This window comes from Kogia breviceps, chromosome 7 (genome assembly GCF_026419965.1).
Source record: "Kogia breviceps isolate mKogBre1 chromosome 7, mKogBre1 haplotype 1, whole genome shotgun sequence".
In the NCBI taxonomy this organism is placed as follows: Eukaryota; Metazoa; Chordata; class Mammalia; order Artiodactyla; family Physeteridae; genus Kogia; species Kogia breviceps.
In genome coordinates this window covers 111631211-111656864 of record NC_081316.1, presented here as the reverse complement: position 1 = coordinate 111656864, position 25654 = coordinate 111631211, and the positions used below count along the sequence as shown (strand labels likewise).

The 25654-nt window shown below is 47.8% G+C and overlaps 1 protein-coding gene across 3 annotated transcripts; it reads left to right on the top strand.

Moving 5' to 3' along the window:
• Nucleotides 1–1221: 1221 nt before the first annotated feature.
• Nucleotides 1222–25000, top strand: SCN3B (sodium voltage-gated channel beta subunit 3). 3 transcript variants are annotated; one of them, XM_059068143.2, is made up of 7 exons: nt 1222–1909; nt 2331–2410; nt 9505–9668; nt 12236–12461; nt 16645–16783; nt 20612–20691; nt 21033–25000. In XM_059068143.2, exons 2-6 carry the CDS (start codon nt 2356–2358, stop codon nt 20673–20675), a joined length of 648 nt encoding a protein of 215 aa, XP_058924126.1. In that variant the 5' UTR covers nt 1222–1909; nt 2331–2355; the 3' UTR covers nt 20676–20691; nt 21033–25000. The 3 variants fall into 3 exon arrangements, with proteins under 3 accessions (XP_058924126.1, XP_066895282.1, XP_058924127.1); XM_067039181.1 differs by having other exon boundaries at nt 1322–1568; XM_059068144.2 differs by having other exon boundaries at nt 1575–1901.
• The last annotated feature ends 654 nt before the right edge of the window (nt 25001–25654 follow it).

Below are 25654 nucleotides of genomic sequence, written 5' to 3'. Positions count from 1 at the left end.
AGAAAATACACTGGAAGAAACTTACGAAGCTTAGCCCCAAACAAAAAAGTCTGGGGTGGGATGTGGGGAAGCATAGCTCTCTCTTCAGGAAAACATTTTGCCCACCACTTGATGGAGTTCGAGGAGGAAGGAAGAGTGTACAGAATTCAACTGAATATAAAGAAGAACTTCCTTAAACATTAGAAGGGACTGACTTGTGAAGTAGTGAGCTCTCATTCCTGACAAAGGTCAAGCCTGTTCATCAGGAATGTCCTCGGGGGATTCAAGAATTGGAAAGGAAGTTGAATTAAGTCGACTTTAACTTCTCATCCCGGTCTAACACACTGTGATTCAAGGGCTGCTCTTCAAAGCAACATAGAGTATGGCCTGGTGGCTTCCTGCCCAGGAAGAAGGACATTCTGTTGCTCTGTGATATGTTAGGAGGGAGAATTTCCTGCATATGGTTCACTTACAGTCAGCTGTTACTTTGCCGGTCTGTTTTGGAATATCAGTGTCAAGCTTCCCCTTTTGGAAAGGGAGCAGTAGGGAATGAGAAGGGGGGAGAGGTTCTTGTATTAATCTTTCACTCGGTTCCAGGCATTCCTAATCTATTATGTCAATTTGAGTTTATAACTAAACTTAAACGTTCAGGTTTCCCTTCCAGGGATGGGAAGGAGCAGTGAGACAGCTGCTAGGACTAGGGTGAGGCTAATAGTTGGAAGAAGCCAAACCACATTCTATCTGCTTTTTTTTTTCTGTTCTATTTTTTATTTTTTTAACATCTTTATTGGAGTATAATTGCTTTACAGTGGTGTGTTAGTTTCCGCTTTACAACAAAGTGAATCAGTTATACATACACATATGTTCTCACTCACTTTGTTGTTGTTGTTAAGTTTAAAAGCAGATAGAGACGCAAGAGGGAAGTCTATCTGCTTTTAAACTTAACAACAACAACGACAAAGTGAGTAGAGCGAGAGGGAGGTGCTCCCCCCGCAACACCACTGTTGCACAGACGTTTGGATCACCTCCTCAGCCAGTGAGGAGGTGAACACGGGAACAGGTGCGCCTCCCTCTTACCCCACTTCGAAGCAGGGATTATTTTGCTGCGTTCAGGGTGCCCGGTACCAATTAATCAAGGCTAGACAAAGGATATACCAGGAGGGGATGGGGTCGGGGGAGAGAAGCCAGGAGCCATGTAGCATGTACCTTGCAGATGACATCATTGAAAGAGATTTGGCCCTCCTCTTCCCGGAGCTGGAAGCTCGCATGTCTGTGCAGGAGCCAGAGTGGGGTTGCTCGGGGTGGTGGGGGGGAGTAAATTGGTGAGAGGAGGCGTGCCGGTACTGGGGAGAGGTGTGGAGATGCTTAAGGGAGACCTGGAGTCAGCCGGCGAGCAGAGAAATCGCGGGGGCTGAGGTCTTTGCGCCGCTCCGAGCTCCGCCCCTGCGCTCGGCAGCCGCGCTCGGCCCTGAGAGGGGCACGCCTGTTTGGGGGTGGGGAGTATTGCACTGGGTGAGGAGGGGGGGGTAAGTGGTGGCGGTGGCGGTGGAGAGCCGCCTGCGCATGTCAAGGCTGACGGAGCACACACGGTCGGGGCGCCTGGAGAAGGGCCGCTGGTCACGCGCCACCCAGGGTCCGGGCCCCTGCACGATCTGCAGGAGAGCTCGGGGACGGGGCCCACCCACCCCACCTCTCGATCGCAGGCCACACAGAAGCCTCCGCCTCCTTCCTGGCCCCCCTCCGGACCTCCCCGGGGAGGCTCGGCGGGTGCGGACTGGACTGAAGTGGAACGAGTTCTGTAGCTCAGACGGCAGCCCCGGTGGTTTCGGGTGTGAGGGCAGGCCCAGCTGGAGAAGCCGATCAGGGCGGACGAAGACTGCGCTCCCGGGTCTGGGTGGATCCTGGTCGGAGCGTAACTCTTGGTAGGGAGGTGAGAGGTGGATCAACAGGGGCCCCTCCGGCAGCGCAGCCGCCTAGAGCCTGCCTGCCGCCCACTTCAGAGCTGAGCTTTCCCCGAGGCGCAAACAAGGGAAGCAGCTGAGCGACTGGAATTGGAAGTTCCGGGTGGGCGGGGAAGGCTCTGTCCGTGGTGCTGATCCGGATCCCAGCAACGGGCTCCGGGGAGGGCTCGCCAAGCTGCCGATCCACTCCCTCGAATTGGGGCAGTCCGCTAGGGTGGCTTGGAGCTGAAACCCCCGCCCGGCTCAGGAAGCCGCAGAGCCTCTCCAGTCAACGGCACTTGGCCCTTATTTCAGTCAGAAAGTCTCCCCCTTGGAGCAGTTCGTCCCAGAGGGTTTCCTCGAAAGTACTGAGAGGGAGAAGTTGTTGACCCAGGGAATCTCTCTGTTTAGCCCCGGAAGCCACCCGCTGAAAAAGATGCCTGGCTTCAACAGATTGTTTCCCCTGGCTCCCCTCCTGCTCATTTTGTGGGGTAAGTACCAGCACCCTGCCATGCGAGATGCAGATGACAGTAATAATGCTGACAGTAATAACACTTATTGATGTCGTTGGTGAAAACAAGGAGCCCTGGCTGACTTCCCTCTGTGCATGTCTGCCAGACACGGGATCCAGAGGGGTTCCATGAGAGCTGGGATTTTGAGATTGGAAAAAGGCCTCCCCACGCCCGTGCTGCTTTATTCCTGAACCTCCCTTGGTGGTTTTTCCACCCTTCCTCCCGTTTCCTGTTAATGCCAAAGTATTTTTTTCCCTTTCCCGTAGCTGAAAGAGCATGCAGTCACATTCATTATTTAAAAATCTCGGTTACAGTTACATTTCATTTCTCAATGAGGTCTTTGAATTAATTTTTATATATTAAAAAAATCTGGATGCGTGCATTTTGAGAGTGAAACTAGTTGTTGATCCATCTGTTTAATTTCAATAAGTAAAACAGGCTTCAGCCATTTGCAGCTATATATTAGATAAATAGGCACGTGGGGATTACATCTTTCTTCTTTTTCATGAACATGTGGAATTCAGGTGCTCTGGTGTTTGGGGGGGGCTGAGGTTTTTTGCCTTTAAAGATAAATAGGTTCTTGTTTGTCTGCTGTGAAGGAGTGAGGTGACCTTCTCCCTCCAAATAAGGGAGTCCTATACTTGCAACAGTAAGGCTGAGCAGAGTGGTGTTAGAGATGGGCTTGGAGCGGGGTGTCTGCCTGTGTGTAGTGGGAGTTAATGAGCCTACATGATAAAGTCTGAATGTGTGATTGAGAGAATGCTTTACTGTGTTGATGTATGCCTCAGGGTCTGAATGTGTATGCTAGTGTATGTCAGAGCATGTTAGTATGGGCATCTGCATGGACTGATGAGGATGTAGGTGTGTGTGTGTGTGTGTGTGTGTGTGTGTGTGTGTGTGGTTGTTGTGTAGTTATGGGCATTTCAGTCTTGGCAACTTAGATCCTCAGGTCAAATATCGGTGCTCTCCAGTTGATAATTGCTTTACATGATCTTAGCTACATTCCTCCATGTTAAAAATCAATAACCAGTATAATTAGATGTGAGCATGGCCACCTGCCTTACTGAAACTAGGTACAGGATTATGCTCTATGGTTGGCATGGAACTCATTCTGCTGGTGCAGTGGCAGATATGCTGATGGGAACAGCCTCCTTACCTTAGTATCACTCTGTTAAGCCTCCAGGACTAACTCTGGCTGCCAGCATTATCTGGATTTTGCATGTGACCAGAAGCAGAGCCAAGCTTCCTGTTGAACAAAATGCCTGGGAAGGACAAAGAGGGAGAGGAATGCCAGTCCCAAGGGCAGACTCACTGCCACCCATCCCCAGTACAGTAGACCAGGCCTGAAGAAGCAGACATAATAGGTTGCGAATGATCTCACCTGCCTTGAAGACTCAAGGCTGTGATTTCCTCAGGGGAGGCTAAGACTAGGGGGCTTAGGAGAGGTTACTTCGGCTGTATAAGAAAGAGCATGAATGAAGCAATGAGCGATGAAGTTGTAGAGAAGGTTGGGGTGAGATTCTACAGAGCCTTTCTTACCAAACCCTAATTTAAGTCTTTAGCATATTTGCCTGAATTCTAGTGGAGGGGGAGAGCACTCTATAGGCCAAGGACCTTTTGACTAGGACTTACAAAGCCTGGATTGGAGTCTTAGCTCTGCCAGTAGCTTGCTATGTAATAATCTTAGAGTATTTTGTTCCTCATATACGTATATTTGGAAATACATAAGTTTGGAAGTTGGGGCAGATGATATCTAACGTCCTTTTTAGCTGCACAATTGAATGGTAGGGCAATATTTACAGAATATTGCTAAAATAGGCAGAGAGCCCATCCTCCTCCCCACCCCTCAATTCCCCCACAATAAACCTTTGGAAGAAATGTGCATATTACACCTATCCTGCAGAAGGGAAAGAGAGAGAGTTCAGGAAACCTTGCCAGTAAATGTAAGAGAGAGGGCCTCGCTTCACCAATGCATTATCTTTTTATTTGCATGTAATTCCAGCATTGGAAAGCACTTAACTTAGATGTGTTCACCCTTCCCAATATGAATGGAATTTTTTCCATTCTTTTATTTTCTGCATGAATTGAACAAAATTCCCTTATTTCCTTCAATAAAGTATATAATAATAATAATAATAATAATAGAACCTACACTTGCCTTGTGCTTTACAGTTTACAAAGCAATTTTCAATCTATTACTTCTTTTGGTCCCCATAGCAATCCTCTGGTGGTAGTCAGGGAAAGCAGTATTATTTCCAATTTAGAGATGAGAAAATGAGTGCAGGGGAGGGGAAAGGACTTGCTAGAGAACTCTTACCTCTTGATTTCAGTCTTCCAGGGCTTGTTCTAGCTCCTCTTATGGACATACTTGCTGCTATACAGGATTGCTAGCTGGGCGTCTGTCCTCTCATCCCTCTTTGGAGCCACCCTTCCACTCCTCTCCCATGCCATTGCCTTTCCTAGGGCCTTACTCATTCTTTACCTCCTAGTGTCTTCTCTGTTTTTCCTCTCCAGGTCTACTCTCCCAGGTGTCGGTTGTGTTGGGGAATGTTTTCCTGTCTTCCCCCAGTAACCCATTTTACATCCCATTCTTTCAAGGCTCTGCTAAGTGACTGGCTAATCTGATAGACCAAGTCATTTCACGGTGTTAATATCTACAAATAACATCATTTATTACCCCCTTTGGAAAGTGTTTACATTCTAATCAAAGCCTTTATTTTCTTAGCATTGTAGAGCAAAGTCAAGAGGAGCAATATAGCAATAACCAAAGAAGAAAAAGATTTGGGGTTATTAGAGGAGTTGGTTACATACACATTACTATCCACCTGATAATAGATTGATGCTATTCCTTAGTTAAATATAATCATAATTAATATATTCTTCCTTTTCTGGTTTCCTCATTATTACTATAGACATTGAAGAGCAGACCATGGGTCAAATGATTTGGCCAAGATTATTCCAGGAGTTTATTATTTACAGTCAGCAATGTGGGTTGAATGTCTACCATAGGTACAATCTTTTCTTGGATATCTAGAGGATTTCTTGGAAAGAGAGGCAATAGTGTACTGGAGACTTACAGGGTGGAGAAATATACTTTACCTTTTGGTGGAAGGAGCAGCAAGTCATATTGCAAAGGGAAGGCAAACAAGGATGAGAGGATTCTGTGGCCATTTTGCAATGCTCTATCCAGGACCTCATGAATTAAATTGACCTCATGAGCTGAGTTCTTTCTTAGGACTTCAGACTGGACTTTGGCTAGGAGAAGGCGATCAGTGGGGCTTGCTGTCTGATGATACCTTGGATTACTCAGGGGCAACTCAGACAAAGAGAGGCTGCAGTGCCCTACTCACCATCCTGATTGCATGTATGCTGCCTTCCCTCCTTTAACTCTAAATGAACTAACCGTGTTTATATTTAAGACCAACTCATCTGCTTGTTCACTAGAGGCTATCACCTCTCACCTATTCAAGGATGTTAGTCCAGCAAACTATACACTTTCAAGCCCCAGCAGCTCTGCTGTGACCTTCATCCAAGCAAAGTCACTGAACCACCTCTCAGTCTGATCACTGCACCGGCCTCTTAACTGTTCTCTTTGCTTCCACCCTTATCCTTCCTCACCTCTTCAGTTTATTCTCAACAGAGCAGTCAGATCAGGTAATTTTGTACAAATCATGTCATTCTTCCACTCAGAAGCCTCCAATGCTCCCATGTCACTCAAAGCAAAAGCCAAAGATCTAATTGTGGTCTGCAAGAGCAGCCATGATCTGGCTCTGGCTTATTTCTCCTGCCTCATCTCCTTCTGCTCTCACTTTGTGCCCTGTACTTTATTGTGCTGTTTGCTTTTGCCGACACACTCCCACCCTAGGGCTCTCGAGTTGCTATCTCCTCTGCACACCTTCACACAGATATTCATACAGCTTGCTCCCTCCTTTCTTTCCTTCAACACCTGCTTGATGTCCCCTTCTCAGTGAGTCTCGGACGATCCTATGCACGCTCTAACTCCTCTATTCTGTTTTATTTTTTCTTATCATTGCACTTATTGCAGTTTAATGTTGCTTATTTTCTCTCTCCTTCCACTGGAATGTGGGCTCCATGAGAGCAGGGATGGTTTCTGTTTTGTCCCCTGTTGTGTTCTCAGTGCCGAGAGCAGTGCCTGGCACACAATAAGCGCTCGATATATGTTGAATGAGTGAACAAATAAATGAAGGAAAATAACATTAACGAATGTACAAAGCACATTCATAGTAATCATCCCATAGAATTTGCATGACAAATCTATTAGATAGATATTATTTTCAGCATTTTGTTGATGAATAAACTGAGTCTCAGAGAGGTTAAACAGTCTATCAAACTGGGACTTCTCTGGCGGTCCAGTAGTTAGGACTCTGCGCTTTCACTGTAGGGACCTGGGTTCTATCTCTGTTTGGGGAACTAAGATCCTGCAAGCTGCGCAGCACGGCCAAAAAAAAAAAAAAAAAAAAAAAACCAACTATCAAACCCAAGCCTTCAGTTGCCCAATACCGTCTTTCTTCTGCCTCTGTAAGTGTAACTGTACATTCCTTGGTACATTTTCCTATTCTTCTCTGAAGTCATCATCATTGAACTAACTCATCTTTACCACGTCTCATTAAATATGAATGTGCCCCGAGGCTCCCTGCTATATGGGGCTCTCAATGCACACTCTACACCTCTATCCACTACCAAACTTTTGCACAGACCATGTTTTTTTTTTTAAAACCAGGCCTATACTCACGCTTTCAAACTCTTCATATTCTGAAAATGTTTCTGATCAGTTCGCTCTAGATATGGACCCTCCCCCGATTAAAGCGATGACCCGTATGCAGAAGCGGGAGAGCCTCTTGCAGGCCGCCTGATAAAACCACCCCCCGCTTGTTCAGAGTTTAAAGCCGATAAAATTTATTTTACCTTGATAATGTTATTTTTTATCATAGTGCCTCTAGTTTTTTTGTTGTTTTTCTGTTTTGCGGTTCGCGGGCCTCTCACTGTCGTGGCCTCTCCCGTTGCGGAGCACAGGCTCCGGACGCGCAGGCGCAGCGGCCACGGCTCACGGGCCCAGCGTCTCCGGACGCGCAGGCGCAGCGGCCACGGCTCACGGGCCCAGCGTCTCCGGACGCGCAGGCGCAGCGGCCACGGCTCACGGGCCCAGCGTCTCCGGACGCGCAGGCGCAGCGGCCACGGCTCACGGGCCCAGCGTCTCCGGACGCGCAGGCGCAGCGGCCACGGCTCACGGGCCCAGCCGCCCTGCGGCACGTGGGATCTTCCCGGACCGGGGCCCGAACCCGTGTCCCCTGCATCGGTAGGCGGACTCTCAACCACTGCGCCACCAGGGAAGCCCGTGCCTCTAGTTTTAAAACTCTATGTCTAAAAATTAAATTTGTTGCTTTCTGAGTCAAATATTTCATTTTTTGACTCATAATTAGTCACTCAGTCTCATTTTAAGTTCTAAATAAAGCTTTTCTCTGCTTTTAGAAAGAACTGTCTGCCAGTAGAGGAACAGACTGACCATTCACTGTGGACTAGTTTTAAAATTACAGTGTGTATTATTTCATTTTTTAGGGGTTCTGTTTTTATTACTAACGAGAAGGTAGCCTCAGAGGGGGTTAGAAGTTCTGATACAAGAATTGTTGGTGATTCATCTCACTTTTGAATCTTCCGTATAAGATGCAAACTCTTACCAAATAATTTTTTGCACTTGTTAACAGCTTCAGCACCAGAAAAAAAAAATTTTTTTTAATTGAGTTAGCTTTACTTTCTTGTGACTTTTGGAGTTACAGAATCTATTTTCTCTTCTAGAGGCCAACCTTCAACTATTTGACGACAGGTGTGTCGGTGTTCAAGCTAAGCACCCCCGGTCCCCCCTTTGTTCTCACCAGACTTTGCCCCCAGACCCTTCTCCATCTTGCTTTCCTCTGCACATGCACTCGTTGAAAACTTCCTTTTGTACAATGTGACACCCTGAACTGATCACAGTGGTCCAGATTTGCTCTGAACCACACAGGGGAGCTGCTCCTTTGTGCTGCACTGTACGTCTGATAACACAGCCCACGTTTGCACTTGCTCTCTTGGCAGCCGCGTCCCACTTTTGATTCATTCTGAATTTTCAGTCTGATGTACTTACCCTCTTTAATGGGCCATGAGCGTCTCAAGGGCAGGAACTATAAGTCCAGGCCTGCGGGTGGCCTCCAAGGTGCCCCCAATTTGACCCCCCTCCTCAATTTTTTTTTTGTTTTTTCTTTTGTTTTTATTTTACTTTTTTGTTTTTTATTTTTTAAATTATTTTCTCTTTTTCCCCTTCCTCGTTTTTAACGGTGTGTCTCTCTCTCCCCCTTGGGTGAAGCATCATTGCCCCAGCCCCGCGGTCAGCTCACCATTCTCCTCCTTGCTGCTCCGTCCTCCACCGTGCATCAGAATTACCTACGTTTTCCATAAAACACAGATATGATTACACGTCTCTAAGGCTTTAAAACATGCGACCCCCCTCCTCTTGTGAAGGGCATACAGAGGTCTTCACGACACGGGTCTGCTCTACCTTTCTGGCCTTAAGTCTCACCATCCTTCTCTTCCTCTCTTCCCAGCCCAGCCAGGAATAACTGCCTCTCCTCTAGTATGTCACTCACCATGGTCTGCTTTAACGATAGGAGTATGTGTTCCCTGCTAGACTATAAATGTCTTTGGGGCGTGAAGCGTGTTTTATTCATCTTTGTATCTCAGCGTCAAGCCTGGCATAGAGTAGATTTCTGTGGGTGTTGGTGGAATGAAGGGGTGCATGGGTGGTTGATGGATAGACGCCTGGGTGCCCTGTTTCCCACCTCGACTCTAAGTCCTTGAGGGCAGAGCTGAGGTACAAGCTGTACCGCACCCCTGCTGCTTCCGGGGAGGCTTTCAGTCAATGCTGGCTCCTCCCTGCCCGTTGTGAGAGGGTGTACCTGGATGCTATTTTCCAGTTTGTCTCATGATTCGGCCTTCTCTGTCTCTCCTCCCTCCCTCCTCGTCCTCCACCGCCTCTCCCCTAACACCTCCTGTGCCTCCCCTGGCGTCCGTGCTCTCTCCAGCTGGCGTCTGCTTCCCTGTGTGTGTGGAAGTGCCCTCGGAGACGGAGGCCGTTCAGGGCAATCCCATGAAGCTGCGCTGCATCTCCTGCATGAAGAGGGAGGACGTGGAGGCCACCACGGTGGTGGAATGGTTCTACAGGCCCGAGGGCGGTAAAGATTTCCTTGTATGTCTGACTGCCGACTCTGCCCTTTGTCTCGCTGGCCTCTGCCATTGTGAGCCTGGCTCTGGACAGTGTGGGGAATGACGATCTGACAAACACTGGCTCTTTCTCTGCAAAGCACCGACAGCTCCTCTGCAGCTAACTGACAGCCTTAGTTTAGCCCAGCCTCTGGGGAAGGGAGGGCTCCAGGCCAGCTCTGGGCGCTCCCGGTTACAAGCTGGGTAAGGAGGAGAAAGGCATAAATAGTGTTTAGAGCCTGCTGTGTGCCAGTCACCCCACTAGGCACCGTGCAGGTGTTTTCATCGAATCTCGGCACCATCCTACTGGATGGATTAAATTCATAGAAGCGTTGAAATAACTCCAAGGGTCATTAAATGAGATAGCATAGGTTAAGTCGTTTAAGTCTCACAATCTCAGTGAAATAAGAATGTCAGGCATGACCAAGACTGATGTGCAACTGGTACACGCACATCAGTGGGTAAAATATTTAAATAGTCCTGTAGTGGTTACTTGTGCCAAATCTCCCAAGTGGCTTCATCGCCATCCTTCCCACTAGGAACCTCCAGACCTCCCATGATGTAGGAACTAAGGGATCAGCTATGGCCAGTGTCAGTTCTGATTGGTCGGTGCCGGTGCCAGAATGGTTGTTATACATGATATAGACGTCCCCCAACTTGCGGGTGGCCGTTATTCACATTGTCACTGTCTTTGGAGCCAGGCCGCCTGGCATTGATTCTTGACTCCACAACTTACTTTAACTCTGTGTCCTTGGACAAACTGCTTAACCTCTCTCTCTGTGCCTCAGTTTCCTCGTCTCCGAAACGGGGATATAAGCCATAGCTACCTCACAGAGCTGTTACCAGGACTCACGTGCTATAATTTTTAATGTGTTGAGAATAGCTCTGGAATACAAGAAGTGCTGTATAAGTGTCTGATAGAGAATACACACACAGAAACAAATGGGGCAACTAAGGATCAAAGAAATTAAGTTAGTGTGACAGCTGAGATTTGAACCAGGTCGTCTGACAGCGGATACAAAGCCCTTTTTACTGCACTGCCTCATCTTCCTGGGGGCAAGTTTTTCCCCACAAAGACCTAATGGAGACACAACATTAGGATGAAATTGAGTTTTGCTTGCTCTTCTGTCTAGCTCTCCTAAAGCTGGACTCATTTCTCACTCTAGGCTGGATGTGCCATTCTTTTTTTTTTTTTTTTTGCGGTACGCGGGCCTCTCACTGTCGTGGCCTCTCATCATTGCGGAGCACAGGCTCCGGACGCGCAGGCTCAGCGGCCATGGCTCACGGGCCCAGCCGCTCCGCGGCACGTGGGATCTTCCCGGACCGGGGCACGAACCCGCGTCCCCTGCATCGGCAGGCGGGCTCCCAACCACCGCGCCACCAGGGAAGCCCTGGATGTGCCATTCTGATGTGGCTTTGCTGCACTCAGGTGCCAGGCCTGGGACAGTAGGCTTCCTAGTGCCTGGCTCAGGGATGACCGCAGCCGAGGCTAGTGTGTAGGTTACAGGAGCCTGGACGTCTTGACCAGATGCAAAGGTCCCCACGAGCCTCAGGTCTGGTCATATGCCAGCCACCTGCTCTGCTTCCAGGCCTGCCCAAAGTGAGGAGAAGGTGGCTCAGATGGAGAAAAAGAAACTTAAAAAATTGAGCTGTTAAAATACAGAACAACACTAATAGAAATTTCTGTGACAATGAAAATGTTCCATATTCGTGCTGTCCAATTCAGTAGCCACCAGCCACAGGTGGCACTGAACACTTGAAATGTGGCTAGTGCAACTGAGAAACTGAATTTTACATTTTATTTCATTCCTAGTAAGTTAAATTTTAATGTAAGTAGCCACACGTGGCATGCAGAAACTAGATGGACTGCACAGCTGTAGAAGGAAACAAACAAAAAAAAATGTATGTCAGAAGGTGGAAGTGTTTGAGAAGAGAAATGTAGAGACCAGATTTCAGATCTAATTTCGCCCAGGGTGGAAGAGCTGATGTGTGCGCACCGGCTGGCAGCTCTCTGCTCGTGTGGCCACCGCAGCAGCCTGGGTCCCCTTCCTGTGGCCTGGCCCCGACTGCTCACATCCCCTCCAAGGGGACCAGCTCCGAGAGACACTTTTGGAGGCCAGAGCTCTCAGACGTCTTCATGACAAACGAAGCTGCCTCTCTGCCTTAATCTCTCCCCGGCTGCCCCCATGACACACCTTTCTCTCTTGTTCTCTCTGCCTCCTTCCAATCCTTGCTTTCTTTCCATTTCCCTCTCCTGATCTCCTGTACACTTCACTCACCTCCCTCTGCCCTCTTTCTTTCCAGCCCCTTTTTCCTGCCCACCTCTTCCCGCCGTGTCCGTGTGCCCTGACACCTGCGCGCCTTTGCCCGTCTTTCCCCGCCTTTGCTCTCTTCCCTGCCCTCCTCTGAGATGCTCATCCCACTCCCACGTTTGGGAGCTCCTGGTAACACTGTCCCTGCCCCACGCCCGAGCACCATTCTGGCCCTTTTCTCTGCCCTGTCCCCACCTCTACCCTGTCTTCTCTCCTACTTCCTCTGCTTCCCTACCTGCAGATCTATGAGTATCGGAACGGCCACCAGGAGGTGGAGAGCCCCTTCCAGGGCCGCCTGCAGTGGAACGGGAGCAAGGACTTGCAGGACGTGTCCATCACGGTGCTAAATGTCACCCTGAACGACTCCGGCCTCTACACCTGCAACGTGTCCCGGGAGTTTGAGTTTGAGGCCCATCGCCCCTTCGTGAAGACCACCCGGCTGATCCCCCTCCGTGTCACCGAGGAGGGTAAGGCTAGCGCACAGGCTCCCTTGGGCGCCCTGCTCTCGGGGGAGGGTGGACAGCGGGTTTCCACACAAATGAGCCCCTTGCAGAATGCAAAACCCCATGTATCTGGAGTGGTGATATCTAAAAATGTCACCACTGGCTTGTCTTCCTGGGGCGGCCAGCTTTCCGCAAGCTGCCCGAGAGCTTGCCTCTCTGTGTCTTTCCTCAAAGCAGAAAGGCTTGGAGATGATAGTGCAGTAACCTTGACCCGGTCCCTGGACTCTCACCCTTAGAGAAAGAGGACAGCCTCCCTGAAGCCTAAAACTGCCAAGACAGTTACACCTACTCTGGCCTGCGCTGAATCTCGGACTCAGTGGGCTCAGAGGAATCTCCTGAGGTTCTCTAGAGGTCACTTACCCTCTTGTCTGTGACTCATACAAACCTCGAAACCAGCGGTGCTCAAACTTCGGCCAGCCTCAGATTCCCCCGCAGGACTTCTTAAACCCAGGCTTTCTGATTCCGTAGGTGGAGCTCGAGAATTTGCATGACTAACAAATTGTCAGGAGATACTGTTGCTGTCGAGGACAGCACTTTGCGATCAACTGCTGTAAACCAAAGTCTGACAGTCTTTGTCTTCCATCTCCCTCCACAGTAATCATACAAGCAACCCCCTCCCCATCCGTGGCGTCTCTCATTACATAACCTCACTTTCAGCTACGAGAGGGGGAAACGTGGTTTGCTCTCCAATCTTTAAACTTTCCTGATTTCCCACAGCTGGTTCCTAGTTAGGCTGGGAAGTTCTTTCATCAACCTAACTCAAAAGTTTCTGTTGCGATCGATTCCAGAATCTTGAGGGTGAACTTAGAACTGTTCTTGTTCTGCTTTCAATGGACTCATTGTTCAGAGCACTGTGGCTCCTCGCCCCTTGCAAATGTTCCTTCATGTGGCAGAAGAGTGATATATGCATCTCCCTTTGTGTTTTCTCACCCAGGCTAAATGATGACTCCATTTTACTTAGCCATTCCTAGACAATCTATTTCCAGCACGTTCTCAGCATTCTGGCTGCCCCAAGATGCAGGTCAGTGAACAGGCAAAAGGTGTGGGGCAGGAAAGAAAGGAGAGGTCAGATTAAAGCCAGGCTCTTCCCAGAAAAGGATGCCAGGAATCCCGACTTCCAGGCCACAAGTGTATTTATTTTTGTTATCATGTTATGGTGATAAAATTCATGAAGCAAACCAGAGTGCACAGCAGAGTGAGTGGTCGTGATCTAGGCAAGACTAAAACGGAACGTGGGTCAATCCAGATGGTGCACAGGGACTCTCAGGCCACTTGGCTCAGACCTGATGAGCCTCTTCCCCTCTTTGAGCCCGTCTCCTCTTGTGGGAATCCAAGGGGTTGGGCTGGGAGCTCTCTAAGGTATTTTTCAGTTCAGAAGTTCCATTATCCTCTTCTGTTTACACACCTGTGCCCGCGGGGGAAGGGAGCCTGGCGCCCTCTGGCGTTCACCCTCGGCACTGTCGGCTGGTGACAGCCAGGCCCTAAGGAAGCTGCCTCCGTCTCCACCCTGTGCTCTCAAAGGCTTTTGCCTCCAGAGACCTTCGCGAAGCCAGTGGAAAGGGGGGCAAAGCGCAGCCAGTCCGCCTGCCTGCCGGGCACCAGAGCCAGACTTGGGTAAGAATAGAGGGAAAACAAGTTTGTCATCAGAGCCACAGAGCCCCTCGGGATATTAGGGCTGGAAGGAAGCTTGGCTCTCTTTCAGTCCAGGGGTCTGAACAAAGAGCTGGCATCGGAATCACCCAGGGGGCTTTCCTTCAGTGCAGACGGCTCCATACCACTGCTGCGGTGTGAGTGCAGCAGGTCGGGGTGCCATCTGGCGAACATCAGTTGAAATGACTCCCCAGGTGGTGGGAGGGTGCAGCTCTGACACCCTCATGTTGTGGCTGGGAGACAGAGCTCTGGAAGAGGAGGGCTTGCCCAGACATGAAGCACATTAGCACCAGAAGCAGGACTGCGGTCCAGATCTTTGCCTCTATTAGCTGTGTTTCCACTGCATCTTTTCCCTCCACCACTGCCCACTCCTTGCCACTTTTTCTTTTTCTCTCTTCCCCCACCCCCCTGACCCCTTTGGCAGCCCCCTGCATCCCCACCCCCAGATATTCACTGCTCTCATACTGCTGCACGCTCCACCACGTCTGCTCCATCCCTGTGCTCCCAGAGAATCTCACTGCTTCTCTTTGCTCAAGCTGGACTGATCCTGGTGTAGGCTCTCACCTCCTGGCTCTAAGACAGAAATCTGAGTTCTCTTCACCTAGAGGTAGAAAAAGCTACTGAGGACAGCTTCCTGTGGTAGTACTGCTGGCTACTGCATTTAAAAAGAAACAGGGTGCTTCAAGTTTGAGCACATTGCAAACCAGGCCGTTGTCAGCCCGTGAAAAGACACTTGATGTGTCTGGCATTCTCCTGTGCCTCAAGCTGCATCTGTGACCTCCAGCTCCAGTTAGGAAACCTGGGTGATCCTGGAGCCCTTGGACTGCTTCTCTGAGGTGAAGGTCACGGCTGTGCCTATATTGTGCTTGTAATGAGCAAGGCCCTGGGGTTGACTTATGCCCTATGAATAACCATGAATTTAATTTGCTGCTGAGAGCTAGCAAAGGGAGATGTGGCTGCAGCCTTCCTTGCCACTAGGAAGGAATATATGTCGGGACATTTGCCATGTATTATGTTTCATTTATTTATTTTTGTAAAATGAAAAAAAAAATTTTTTTTGGCCGCACCACACGGCTTGTGGGATCTTAGTTCCCCAACCTGGGATTGAATCTGGGCCACGGCTGTGGAATTGCCGAGTCCTAACCACTGGACCACCAGGGAATTCCCTATCATGTTTTATTTGTCATTTTTGTTGGTTAGGAAACAAGGAAGATCAATATTTATTTATATTCATTCATCCCCCAAATACTTACTGAATACTTCAAGTATTCTAGGATTAGGCAACAGGCTGATAATTCAGAAATAAATATGTTCTTAGTAAGCACACAGTCAGTAGAGAAGAGAGATAAATACATCACAGTACAATCTGGGAAGTGTTATAATAGATGGATGGAAAAGTGCCTGGAGGAGAACGTGAATAATAACCGCACGAGAAGTTGAGGGAGGCTTCACAGAGGAGGTGACTTCAGTGGAGTCTAGAAAAATGGTTGGGAGATTGAAAAGCAGGAGGCGATGTTGGGACAGAGGTAGCACTGGGGTGTGAGATACAATCTAGGAAGAGGGAAGAGAAAGAAGAAACGTCCACAGATTCCAAAAGACCACAGCGTGTATGAATAGAGAGGTTTTGCTGGCCAACCGAATGGAAATGAGGTGAGGAAGGCTGCATAGCGAGTGGCCTCCTGTGCCCTGTTAAGAGAGTCAGGTCTCTGTGCTGAGGGCGCTGTGGAATACCGGAAGGTCTTCGGTAGGGAAAGGGCAGGATCAGATCTCTGTTCCGGAAGCAGAACTCTGAGGACAGCCTGGTTAATATGTGGAATTCTCCAACCCTCATTTCTCTTTGGGTTTGGGAAGACCTGGGAGGGAAGATGAGCTGGGAACGTCCTTGCTTCTCATCCAGACTTGCAGAAAACATGCTCAGGTCACTGGGTGGGCTGACGGCACTGTCCACGTGGCCCTGTCCATGTTTTCCGACGCCCTCTTCCTGGGGATACCACACTCCACCACCCTAAGCTCAGAGGACAGGGTCGGCTGAACTAAGACATGTGCCTCGCTTCTGTGCAGACTTTTACATCTCGCAAGGTATCCTTAAATACATTACGTGATGTATGGTATGAATTATTATCCTCACTTTACAAATTAAGAAACTGCATCTCAAATCAGGGAAATGACTGTTCACACACCAGGAAGTAGGAAAACGGGGACCCAACTGTCTGTATGTCACACAGCTCCAGGATTCCCTCCAGTGCTCTGTGACTTCTTCCTCCACTCATCATTCTCCCTCATCCCTCCCAGCAGAGCATCTGAAGAAAGTCAGTGAGAAAGCTGACAGGCAGGAGAATCAGGGGATATTAAATCTCATTGGTACCCTCTCGCGTTCCTTTAGACCCAGTGCTTATTTGAGACATACCTAAAAACAGGCCTCGTGTATCTCAGACCTCAGTGACAGCTCTGGGTTTGTTGGACGTGCATATTGTGAGCCTCACTCTCCCCCTTGCAGCCGGAGAGGACTTCACCTCTGTGGTCTCAGAAATCATGATGTACATCCTCCTGGTCTTCCTCACTCTGTGGCTGCTCATCGAGATGATATATTGCTACAGGAAGGTCTCAAAGGCCGAAGAGGCAGCCCAAGAAAATGCGTAAGTCCAAAGATGCCAAAGTAATGATAGCTCGCACCTTCCGAGCGCTTGCTCTCATAGGTGAGGTGGTGAGCAATTTACACGGTCCTCCACTTTCCTCACAACAACGTTTGAGGTAGGCGGCATGAATATACCCATTTTACAGATGCGAAAGCTGAGCCTGGGAAAGTTTGCCCAAGACCACTATAAGAGGCAAAGCAAGGTTTGACTTCGTGCCTGCTAACTTGTGCCCTGCACTCTTAACCACTATGTAAAGCCCATCAGCTGCCACCACAATCCCATGACATTAGCATTATTATGACCATTTTATAGATGCTGAAGCAGTTCATAGAGCCCCTTGCTGGGGCCACACAGATAATGAGAGGAGAGTCTGGGATTTGAACCGAAGCCTGTCTGGTGTCCTTGCTGTTCCCGTCACATTCAGCTGTTTGCTGTAAACCACAGAGCTCATCAGGCCGCCTGGGCTCTGCCGTCTATTAGCTAAGGAGCTCCAGACATGTTCTTCCCCCTGGAGCTTGGCCGTGATTGAAAACCCAGAGAGGGGTTCTTCTGCTCCAACGTCCAGACTGTACCTTGGCCATTTTCACCAAGGCCCTAGTCACTCGAGCACAGGTAACAGATGATGGGGTCTGAGAGTCTAAGGGGCCATGTTGGCTTGTTATTTGGGGAGAGGAAAGATAGAAAACAACCCTCACAGATTTACACAGTGGAGGCGATAAGCTAAAAACCCTAGGCTATTATCACCTAGAAATGCTTGATAAAGTATCATTTTTCATGATATCTATGACCTCAGGAAAGTAAAAAATTATAACTGACCAGATAGAAGGAAAGAAAGGATGTGCTGGGGAGGTTGTCATTCCTGGTGACCTGGGTGATCAGATTTCAGTGCTTTAGCATAGGAAGTGGCCATACTTGGACAGGAAGTGCCCACAGCTGGCCTTGCACAAGAAAGAGTTGGAACTGAGGTCACCAGCAGAACCAGTTCCTCAGAGGGCTACAGCTCGGGCAGAAGGTAGATCTGCAAATAATCATCAGTCCTCCAGCCCAGAGAAAAGCCTAGGAAACATGTCTACTTGGCCTGACTCCAAGTAGAAACATAAAAGAGTCTTGAGAACTGGTAACCACAAGCCTGCACTCACAATGTCTGGGATTTAAATTTATGCCACCCACACGATCCAGGAACCTCTAAGCTGAGAAAGTCAATAAAAAGAAAATTAGTCCCCAGACAGTGATAACCATGTAGATGCAAATGAAAACCTATTCTGAAGGGACCCGCTTTCGGCTGAGGCTGAGCAGCGCTCCCCAGATAGAGCGCTGCTGAGTCTAATCCCGCAGCCCCACCCAGAACTGAAAGACACAGCAGGAAGCAATCCAGCGCGAGCAAGAGAAGGAACAAATGGCAGGATTAAATCCCAGGAGCTTCAGACACAAGAAGGACCTCATAGAAAACAGAAAATAAATGTGCTTAAAAGAGTTAAAACAGGGGCTTCCCCGGTGGCGCAGCGGTTGAGAGTCCGCCTGCCGATGCGGGGGACGCGGGTTCGTGCCCCGGTCAGGGAGGATCCCACGTGCCGCGGAGCGGCTGGGCCCGTGAGCCATGGCCGCTGAGCCTGCGCGTCCGGAGCCTGTGCTCCGCAACGGGAGAGGTCACAGCAGTGAGAGGCCCGCGTACCGCAAAAAAAAAAAAAAGAAAAAGAAAGAAAGAAAAAGAGTTAAAACAAGAGGAGGAACCAAAACATAAGAATACAATAAGTTATTAAGAAAAAAGGACAGGCAGGTTTGAACAGGAATAAAGAAAAACATGGAAATGAAAAATACAGTCAATAAAATTCAAAACTCAATGGATTGGTTCACCAGAAATTAGATACTGGTAACCAGAAGATAAACATAAGGAAATTTCACAGAATGAAGCACAGAGATATAAAAAGATGGAATATCACAAAGAAATAGGAAGACAAATTGAGAAGATCGATTAGAATAGAAGAGAGAAAATGGAGGAGAGACAATATTCAGAGATACAGTGGCTAAGGAAAGGTATGACTCTTCAGATTCAGGTAGCACAATATGTCCTGAGCAAGATAAATACATATAAATCTAAACCTAAACACCAACCATGTTTAAACTGATTACACCAAATATCATCTATGTTGCAACTTTAGAAGAACTGCCTATAATATTAGAAACATGTCAAGGATACCTGCTTCTATTCTCTACTGGAGATCCTAGGTGGTGCACTAAGTAAATACAAAAAAAAAAAAAAAAAAAAAAGAAAAAGAAAAAAAAGAGTAAGAATTGTAAAGAAAGAAACTAAATTGTCATTCACAGCCAATATGATTACCTATATAGAAAATCCAAGGGAATCTATAGACAAACTATTAGAACTAGTAAGAACATTTCATAAGATTGTTGATACAAATCAAAATATTTATATTTATAAATATAAATTAAAGGCACCTATATTCCAGCCACAAAAATTTAGAGAAACATCTCAATATTCAAAACATTAAAAAAAATTCAATTACAATAGCAACAAATACTCTCCAGTACCTGGGAATAAATCTGATAAAAATGTGTAAGATATTTAAGGAGAAAATTACAAAATTTTACTGAAAGATTTGAGTTAAATAAATGAAGACTAAAACCTCACTGTTACAAACATGGCAATTCTCTTCCAAATTAATCTGCAAGTTCAGTAAAATTCCCATCAAAATACCCAATGGATTGCTCAAGGAACTTGATAAGCTGATCTTAAAAGTCACACAGAAGCCCAAAGGCTAAAACTAGTCTAAGCCAGAGGATGGCCAGATAGTAAATATTTTAGGCTTTTCAGGCTACAGAGGGTCTCTGTCCCCTATTGTTCTTTAGTTTTGTTTGTGTGTAACCCTTTAAACAAGTAACAGCCTTTATTAGCTCATGGGCCATAGTTTGCCTATTTCAAAGAACGGTAAGTTTGGGGGAGGTGGCTGGTAGGAGTTTTCCTGTCAGATATAAAGATTTCTTATACAGCTATCAGAGTAAAGATTTTATGACACTGGACTTCCCTGGTGGCGCAGTGGTTAAGAATCCGACTGCCAATGCAGGGGACACGGGTTCGAGCCCTGGTCCTGGAAGATCCCACCTGCCGCGGAGCAACTAAGCCCGTGTGCCACAACTACTGAGCCCGCATGCCACAACTACTGAAGCCCGCACGCCTAGTGCCCATGCTCCGCCAACAAGAGAAGCCACCACAATGAGAAGCCCGTGCACTGCGACGAAGAGTAGCCCCTGCTCGCCGCAACTAGAGAAAGCCCACGCGCAGCAACGAAGACCCAACACAGCCAAAAATAAAATTAATAAATTTAAAAAGAAAGAGAAAAGATATTTTCAAGACATGGAATCATCAAAGAAAAAGACAGATGTCTCAGAAGAAAAACTGGTAAAGCAAATGAAGTCATATTGCAGAAGTACAAACCCAAATGGCTTGTAAACTTATGAAAAGATGCTCAACTTCACCAGTCATCAGGGAGAGGAAGATGAAACGATCTATAAAATGTAATTTCCCATCCATCAGTTTAGCTGGTTTAATCTAACAGTACTAAGTCCTGAGAACAATGTGGATAAATGAGAAGACTCATACGTTGCCGGTGGAAGGAAAAAACAAAAGTATTTATTATTCTAGTCTGCTGGAAAGGCCATTCTCATTTTCTCTTGGGTAACATGGTGAGAAGGAAATGCAGAGGTGTTCTAGAGACATCCTTGCTCCTGTGGCCCTTGCTCCTTCCCTTTTCCTGTGTTTGCACCCCTGGGTACAAATGCACTGATTTTCTTCCCCCGTCTCTCCTCCAACAGCTCTGACTACCTGGCTATCCCATCGGAGAACAAAGAGAGCTCTGCAGTACCGGTGGAGGAATAGACGGCGGCAACCGGAGGTGATGTACGGGGGAGGGAGGGGCAGGTGGATAAGGAGGCAGGTGGTACAAGTGACCTGGACACCCACAAACCGAAATGACTTTAGATTTGGTCCCTTAGATTTCTACCCTACCCAGAGCCCCCACCCTCAGGGTACTTCTTTAAGTTGATGCCCGAGTAGTCACAAAGCTCTGTGCGAGGTTCGAGTCCTTGAGAAGGTGAGTTGCTTTGGCCTGAGTGTCGGGGCAACTTGAACTCCTTACCCACGGTGACAAAAAATAATTTGTGGATGAGGTCAGAGAGCCTTTGGCTGGGCTGGACCGGGCTGGCAATTCTCAGTGAGCTCTTTTATCCCTGGTAGGTGGCCTGAACACTGAAGCGCTGGCTACCCCGTGTTCAGTGATGTCAACAGCGTCGGGAGGGTGCCCCAGGGGCCACATCACTTCCCTTCACGCGTCCATCCTTCAGCTCATTCATCATACATCCACTCACCTCTGAGCTGTCACCTCTGACTTGCTAACTCCATCATACCTCCACACACCACCAGACTTTGCCAGAACCAAGGAGCCAACATTTCTACACGACTCAACCTCAGCCTGCCCTTGCTCTCAAGCAAGCAGCTCCCATGCCAACTGGACCCCTCCCCTGTGCTCCAGCGGGCTTCGAACACGGTGCTGGAGTCGAGCCCGCCCATTCTTCATTGCCGCAAGTGAAGTGAACGGAGGGCTTAACGGGAGGAAGCTGGAGTGATTTAGTCTGGGTTAAAGCAAAAGAGTGTCATGAAGTGGGATTCCTCGAAGTCCGTTTTTCTAAGTTCCTGGCCCACTTGGCTGGAGCATGAGAGCACAGCATGCCTTTCTAGGCCCTCCAGCGATAGAAAGTTCATTAAGCGTGGACTCAGACGTTCTCTGGACTGTGTTGCTCCAGGGCTAGATCCCAAGAGGTCTCAAAGGCCTGGGTTGGCGTCAGTCCTTCAAGAAGCCGAGGGCAGGGGACTTGGAAAGTCACACGACACGTTCGTGACCCTCCTGGGGCAACGCATGTGGGCCTTGCCAGGGGAGCACAGCACCGGAGATGGCTGGGCGGCATGGTGTCCCTGTGGCACTGGGACTGCCATTTCCAAGCTCTTCCTCAGAATTTCTGTGGGTCAGTATCATTACTCAGACAGGAGGCAACTCAAGAGACTCAAGACAGGACTCCACTGATAAGAGACTTCAAAGGATAAATTGGAGCAGATAGAAGCCTAAGGCGCTGTCCAGTTTACACTTCCTGAGATGGGATCATTTTGTTCTTGAAAAGACTTCGAAATTGAGTTTGGCCATGGCACAGAACTCAGTGGATTGCCTGGCTGAGGTTAGCTCTGATTCAGGCAATTAGAAATTGTCTAAAAAGGCAGAGAGAGGCATGTGAGGTAGACTTGAAGAATTTCTTCAGTGAAAAGGTTTGTGAATCTGAGACGTCTTCCAGAAGGGGAAGAACGCATCCGGGAATGGTATTTAACCGAGACACATGTTTCTAGTCTGAGATAGATGATGGCAAATGAGTGACGTGACAGAGGAGGGACAGGCTAGGTGGCTTCCACATATTTCACCTGTGAATTCATAATGTCCAGGGTTTTTTTTTTTGTTTTTTAAAAATTTTCCCCCTAGATGTTAGGAGAGCAGATGAACACCGGAAACATTTTAGTCAATTTCTCATGGTTCACTTGGAGTAACTGGTGTTAAGTGTGACGTCCTTCCGCACCTTGCGATGAGGGGGAAGGATGCTTTTGGGGATGTGAGAAGATGAAAGTGACTGGCGTTCGGTGAACAAGATGTCGCTCAGCTCCAGGGGCATCTATGGGGAAAGATCCCCCTCTCTTGGCTTGGGGCCTCACCTGACAAACTCAGTTCATCTCTGCCGTCCCTGGGAAAGCACTTGAATTAGTCCTTGTTCACATATTCGAGAGTCTGATTTTATCGAGGAAAACACTTTCAATAAATTCAAGGCCTTTCTCATTGGTAATTTCCCACACAATCTCTCTGAAATAGGGGACAGAATATACATTTCCCTTACTTTCCTGTGAGGAAAACAGGCCTGGATTACTGTGAGGCTTTCCCAGTCACGTGGATGGCGGATGCCAAGCCGGCCGCAGAAACTACTTTCTACCACTCCACTTCCCTCTTGCTTCAGTAGACCGCGCATCTAACTTGTCATCTAGAATGCACGTTTGCTTTTTTTTTCCTTTTTAAAAGCCCAACTCAGATATTTCCTGAGTGATTTTTAATGAAGCTGAATGGTACCTCTTTTTCTTATCCTTTACAAGGAATCTTCTCTAGTCTTTTCCTCCTCCTCCCTTCTCAACTCTTCTCATCTTTAATGCTTTCTTTATTAAGCTATATGATTTACCAAGCATTTAAATTATCTTATTTCTTCTCCACAGCTAGCTCTGTGACGTGGATATTGCTAATATGTTAACAAATCCTGAAACACGCTGTCTGAGGCTAAGAAGCTTTACCAAATCATAAGTTCATAGAGTTGGTAAACGGAGAGCTGGAATTCAGGTCTTCTGAGCCCTAGCCCAGCTCTCTTTCCACTGAGACCATAGCTGCTTCCTTTCCTTATTATTATTATTATTTTTTCTTCCATCTAATCTTTGCCTCTCTTGCTTGTCCTGAGATGTTAGACATCTTCACTCACCCCTAATCCCACTCGACTGCTCCTCTACCACTTTGCTTCTTGGTCCCTGCTAAAAATGTGCTTTCAGAGTCTTAATCTCCTGTTCGTTTCCCCTTTCTCGTTGGTTTGTACCTCATTATTTCTCCTGAATTGCAATTAAACTCCTTCCTGGGAGACTTGATCATGACTATAAATCCACAAGGTACTGTGATCACCAGCCTACTTAAAATCCTCACTCACTCCCTGTTTCTCCGCATATTCCTACAAAGGACCCAGATAAATGTGCACTGCTCTGGAAGCTTTATCTGGCATGCTGTTCTTATTAAAGGGCTTAGAAACGTTCTCAAGGGCTATCATCACTCTAGGAACCCCACCTGTTGTCTTGGTGCTGGATATTTCCCCTGACTGATGCTTAATAATACAGTTCACTCAAGGCCAGCTCGGCTGGGTCTGGTTTTCCCTCCCCTTGGGCTTAAGAGCCATGACCTTCATTGCTCAGCTCTGCTGGCCCTGTGAGCACCTTGCCCTACCGACCTTTGCCATCGGCTCAGCCTTGCCTCGCAGCCCCAACTCTTGCGTGGAAATACCTTGACGGTCAGCACCTGTCCCAACGCCAGCCTTTATTTTCAGTCCATCTAAAAGCACTGTCCTTTAGAGTCACACCCCCAAACTCCCACACACCCAGATTTCTGACTCTCTTGAGTTTCTGGTTTCTCCTTAGATGCCAAACTGGAAATGTTAGTAGGAAAGGAAAGTTTCAGAGCAGGAATATGCTGGAAATATGAACAGAGCTATGAATGGTTAAGAGAAGAGACAGTAGCTCCTTTTCTTCCCCCAAAACTACAGGATCAAAAAGGAAAATACACCCATCTCAGAATCTGTGAACCCACCTGACATAAATCAGAGAGGAAAGGCCGTGTAACTGCATCTTGGCAGGAAGCAGCAGCAAGGAGCTAGACCCATTGCAGGATATATCTTGGCTCCCCTCCCCAAGCGGAAATGGAAAAATAAAACAAAGAACACCTTCCTCTCCCATCCTTTTGTAAATGAAGAGCCCCCAACCCCGTGAACCCTCCTAGTCACGGCAAACGTTATCTGTGTAGTACCTGGTGCGTCCTTTGCTCCGATCATCCATTCATTCTACGCTTCAGCACCCTCTCTGCGTCAGGCACCAGTCTAGACCGAGTGTGCCCTGCGCTCTTAGGTTTTAAAAATATCATCATCCAAGCCTTTCCTAGTCTCTAAAACTCTACCATGGCAGATGACTCATGTTTGGTGCCCCTCCCCTTACTTGAGGCTGTAGTAGGACCCAGTAGATGCACACTTGAAGCGAGTCTGAGCTGTAGCTCAGACTCAAGCCCTATCATAGGCCAGCTAAGCCTCAAGGCTGGTATTACTCTTTTTCGGGCAGTGACAGGGAGGGAGGCACTGAAGGACGAGTGCTTGTAGGTTTGTGAGGCACCAAACACAGTCAGCAAACTCATACAGCCATGGATCTCGTCACCACGTTGTCACCTCCATGTGGCTTTTTCTTGATTTTCCACAGCCAATCTTTTTCTGAACTTGAGAAATGTTGTTCCTGACCACTCAAGCTCTCAACAACCTAATGCCTGTATGTGGTGTTTTTCAGCAAACTCCCTGTTCCTGTCAATAAAGTGTCTCTAAACACTGCTTGCTCTGGTTCTGCTCCACTGCGTGTGTCTGCTACACATCCTGTGGCTTCTCCCTACCTCCCCAGCCCACATCGACTCCTGAACTCACAATCCCTGGATATATGCCCAGAGAACGAAAAATACATTTAATAGTCTAGAATTAAACATACGTGCCTCCCTTCTTTCCTTCCCTACCCAAATACAAAGGAATCCAAGAGCCAGTGTGTTCTCACCTGAACGACATCAAACAAGTTGGTGAGGGGCTCCCAGCAAGGAAGACCTAGTCAAGGGAGGGGCCCCACTCCCTTACCAGGTTGGCAAACATTAAGGAAATAAAGCAACGCTGTCCCCCAATGGGTGTCTTCCTAGAAGTGCCAAGGCCCCGAAAGGGAAAAGTTACACAAGAAATTGTCACTGGGATTCAGTCTACCATACACACCTAGAAGAAGAATACTACTGATTAACAATGATATAAAATCATTAATAATGATTAATAATGATATAAAATTATCTTCGTATAGTACTAGCCACTATACTAAGAAACACACACATATACACACATCTATGTTATGTTATCTCTAAAATAAACTGAGGCTGGCAGTAATGGTGGGGGCCCAAGGACACCCCCGGTAATAGTGACGCTGCAATCTGGACTCAGATCCGATTCCCAAAC

Bases quoted from the DNA above. Each gene is read 5' to 3' on its own strand.
- SCN3B (XM_067039181.1), top strand. From the start codon at position 1,543: ATGTCAAGGCTGACGGAGCACACACG. The intron at 2,411-9,504 runs GTAAGTACCAGC...TGCTCTCTCCAG, and splicing joins CCTCCTGCTCATTTTGTGGG to CTGGCGTCTGCTTCCCTGTG. The intron at 12,462-16,644 runs GTAAGGCTAGCG...TCCCCCTTGCAG, and splicing joins CCTCCGTGTCACCGAGGAGG to CCGGAGAGGACTTCACCTCT.